The 4,461-nt window shown below is 39.2% G+C and overlaps 1 protein-coding gene across 1 annotated transcript in view; it reads left to right on the forward strand.

Annotated features, from left to right (window-relative positions):
* Positions 1-709: 709 nt before the first annotated feature.
* crfa4 (cytokine receptor family, class I receptor 4) overlaps positions 710-4,461 on the forward strand; it is a gene marked incomplete in the record, with an annotated part of 57,612 nt that continues 53,860 nt past the window's right edge. Inside the window, 1 exon segment of the mRNA XM_032505961.1 lies at positions 710-1,054. Coding sequence (XP_032361852.1) covers positions 748-1,054 — 307 coding nt within the window.

Genomic DNA, 4,461 nt, shown 5'->3' on the forward strand with positions numbered 1-4,461 from the left:
CTGAAACAGTACTTCACAGTCCTCTGTGTTGGTTTCAGATCTTTTTATATCCAAGAATTACATACTGTATGTGATGGCCTGTTTATGGGATCATATGATCGCCTCAAGAGTCTGTCATAAATAAATTAAATAACATTAAATCATTCGGGGAAAAAGGCTTTTTAGAAACCATAGTTAGATAAGAATGACCTTCAGATCTCGGGAACAGCAAGTTACAGTACTTGGAGAGTCAACGTTTTCCTTTTTTTTCTTGTTTGACCATATCTTGAGGTATTATCTTATAATATTGAATGATGACTTAATTATCAATACTTCAGATTTTAATAGACAATTGGATTTTAAAAAGTTGAAAAATGACAGATCCCATCATTTTTTTAGCAGGGCTGTGCAATGAATAAAATCTGGTATATAATAACAAAAACGATTATTTTTGCACATTTTGCTGGTTTTCTGAAGGTGAAATGAAAAAAGGGAAAAGTATGACGGGAAATTTTACAGTTTAAGGTGTTTTCAGTGTTGATTTGTTTAACTGTTTCACTGTTTTTAACCTTCAATACATGCAACATCTTCCTAAAAAGTAAATTAGTGAATGTTAAATAATTGTGATTTTAAATATTGCCGTGAATAAAATAGTGTCCATAATCAAGCAGCCTTAATTTTACGGTATAATGATGATATTTATATTTCTTGTATACATTTTCCTTCCTGCAGGCGGAGAGGAGCGCGCACGAGGCCGGTTCAGCCCACATGGAGAGGGGCTGGAGCTCCAGCTGCTCTCCGGCTGATGACGCGGGACCAGGTGGGGGAAGGCGGGGCAAGCTGGAAAAAAACAACACTTCGACGACAGTGAACGCAACACTCCGCCGACAGCGCACCGGCAGACCCCGGCTTCACTGCCAGCTCCGGCTCCTGCACGCGGAGTTCCTCCGGGGAAACCTCCGCATCGATCGGGTTCCGGCCGGTCCTGGTCCCGGTGCGGTTCTGAGCTCGAGGACTCTCTCCTGGAGGCTTTATAACGGCTGCAAGCGGGTCTGCAAGCGGCGTATTGAGCGAGGTAAGGCGGATTCAGGCTTTCTAATCTCACGCTCGTGCAGGTGCGCGCTTCATTAAGTAGCCTTAAAGTTGAGAAGAAAGCGTCATAGACAACAACATGGCAGTTAATTAAGGACGTAGGATGGATGCAGCAGGACGGTCAGTTTAGCAAAATGAATCGATGTTAATTCAGTTTTTTGAGGTCTGGAGTTATTTTTCTATTTTTTTTTTTTTATAAATCCGTTAATTATTTGTTTTTAACATCTGAAAGACGAATCACAAATGAGCAATCAGATCCCAAAAATAAATCTTGAATCTGCTCATTTTGTTCTGAATAAAAATATCCTCGGGTTATTTTAACCGAATTCCCCCAAATACTTTAAGGAAGACTCCCGGTGTGATTATGTGCCACCATTAAAGAAACTGAATGGTTTTAAAACTGTAAAATGACCTAAAAACATTGACATGTAACAGTTTATGATTACCCATCAACATAAATAATTCATCATTTCTGTAGTTTTTTTACTGAAGTATGTATAATTCATAGTTTATAGCCTATGATTTCCCAAAAATAAATGTGACTAGTGCTAATAATTTGGCATTAAGTTGCCCAATAAGGTCACTTTATGCTTTGTAAACAGGCACCAGAGGAGGAAACGGGTGCAAATTTGACAGGATTACAACACAAGGGTTAATGGTGAATGGAAGCAAATCCTCACGTTTTAACCACGTGGATTTTTAAATCACTGTTTTGTTTTTTAAAACTCTAAATGTCTTAAAATGGACAATGGCAAGAGGAGAGAGAGGGTGGTTAAAAGGAGGGAAAAGGATGGTTTCCCCTCTGTTTCTTCTTCTTTTCAGTTTAGTTAGACCAGACTTCTATTATTTTATACATAGATATTATTATATGTTATTCCACATGCTCATTATGTTTTAAATACTTTACGTCACACCTGAATTTCAGACCCATTTACTGGGTTTTCCAAATATATTTTCTAGATTTGAACATGACAAAGCTGTAGCTCAGTTATTTTGATCATTGCATCATAATGAGGAATTTTGAAAGATATGTTTGCTGAGTGTTTTTTTTTTCCTGTTCTCAGATGTTATTTATCTTTTTTAAACATGTTAAAAATACACTAAAACCTAACATAGTGACATGTCCATAGAGACTCATTAGACTCGACTCAGTAATGCCTAAACTGGACCACTAACACTAGTACAGCAGGAAAAACACATTTCTTTTTTGCATTTTTACAGTGAATTCTTTGTTGATCTCACCTCTAACTAGCAGCCACGTAATACAAGGGTAACAGCAGTCTGTGGTGAACCCTTTCAATTAATGGAGTCTAGTTTAAGCAGATGGCTAAACATCTTTTCACATGCAAATGATCTGTTACTAGCCCCTCGCACCATGCTGTGCTGTATACTGTAAATTGCGGCTGCAAAACGGGTAATTTGTGCCGCAGCTGGCTCCAGCTGGATGTCTAAATACAACACATGTTGTGCAGATCACCCAGGAGCACGTACATTAATAGGTTTTCTCCAAAGCACGGTGTTATGAACTATTCCACACACGTGTTTTGAGTGATTTTAGCTTGTAACAAGTGGATCAGTGTCAAAGCAACACCCCGGTCCCCTTTCAGTGGAAACTACACATCTCAGTGTCCGAGCATGTGTTGAGACAGATAAGAACGGCGAGACGAGTGCATCAGACACACCTAGGGTGTGCATGAGGAAGAACACAGCACATTCTCATGTTGCTCATGAATGGGGTCGTGCAAAATCTCGTGCGCACCCGTTCGAATGACATCACAGGAAATTAGGCGACAGCCGGCCGGTCACGTGACATCGGATGTATGTCGGTCCTTTCAGGAGTTTGGCCGACAAAAAGTGAGCGTCATGCAACGAAGACAGTCAAGTTTAGGCACTAAAATGACTAGTTAAGTTTATGAAAAAGACCGTGGTTTGGATTAAAGCACTGACAGAGAACAAACAAGCGTTTTTATGGGTGAAGGTCTTTTGTTTTCCTCTGATCCCCGGCTGTATTTCAGTAGAGATGAGCCGGATACTCGGGTATCCGGTACGGATAAAGCACTTTTGTTGAATACAAGTATTATACGAGTAATGCGATAAATAAAACTCCTCATACGGGCTGTGATCTGCGTTCTGTGATAGTCACGGTGCCCAAATAACAAAAAAATCACACTGATCATAAAAAAGTTAAAAGTTAAAAGAACATTTGACTTCATAATTGCAACCGCATGTGTTGTGTTCGTTGTTGGGAAAACTTGTTCTGTAGATAAGTTTGTTTGTTACCACGACAAAACCATCGATCTGAAGGCTCGATGCTGATGCTGTCACGTAAATAGTTTTCTAATCACCAATAAATATAACAATTTCTGATCAACACATATCAATTGTAGGCTAAAAATAACATACGGGTTAAAGCCCCGCCCATTTTAACCCTCTGTTGCATGAATTACTTTTGAAACATGGTAAAAATGTCTTGATGTGTTTTTTGTGACTCCAGGTTGCTTAAATAATGCAACTGTAAAAAAATGTTTTTTAAATAATTAAAGGCAGAGAGGGGGGGGGGGGGTTATTTGGTAATTTGTTGCCATATGGCATAAAAGGTGCATTTGTGGAATGTCCCAAGAAATCAATTTTTCCTTTTTTAAAAACATGTTTTTATTGAAGAAATACCAAATTTCCACTTATAGGGCAACAAATTAATTTGAGCCTTTTACGTTTAAGTGATGACATTTAAAAGTTTACATGCCCCAGATAACTTCTAAAATTAAGAATACTTGTATTTTGGCTGATACTGGAACAAGATCTTCAGTCTGGTAGGCTGCATGTGCGGAAACGAGGCGGGAAACAGGATTTCCTGGTTATGTGAAGTCCTCAAATTAATAACACTTCAAAATTTTCACTTCCACACTTTCACTTCAAAAGACCTATTTACACAATTAAACAGAAAACAATGCATTTTAAATGGTTTATTGTGGGAAAAAAAACTAAGAAAAGGAATTTGTCGCCATCTGGCAACACCATGCAACAGAGGGTTTAGACAACCCAGATGCAGATAATGCTGTACTCGCTCATCCCTATATTTCGGGACTCAAACACATCCACCTGACCTCCCTATGAAGATCTCCACCCTCTAGTGCAGCAGCAGCAGTAAATGACGGTGCTTTACGCAGCTGTAGCTGTGTGTACTAGCGGTTCATGAGCAACATGTGGCTGCTCCCTTGTGTTCTGATGACATTTCTCACTGGTAATATCTGTGAAATGTCAATGAGAATCATGAGAGTGAGTTGGGGGGGGTCGTTGTAGAAAAGTGAGCCTGACTTTGAACCGTGTGCTGCGTTTTGTAGGCTTGCATGTTTAATTAGATCATGTTGGACTTTGAAGATGTTCTACCCC

This window comes from Etheostoma spectabile, chromosome 24, assembly GCF_008692095.1.
Source record: "Etheostoma spectabile isolate EspeVRDwgs_2016 chromosome 24, UIUC_Espe_1.0, whole genome shotgun sequence".
NCBI lineage: Eukaryota > Metazoa > Chordata > Actinopteri > Perciformes > Percidae > Etheostoma > Etheostoma spectabile.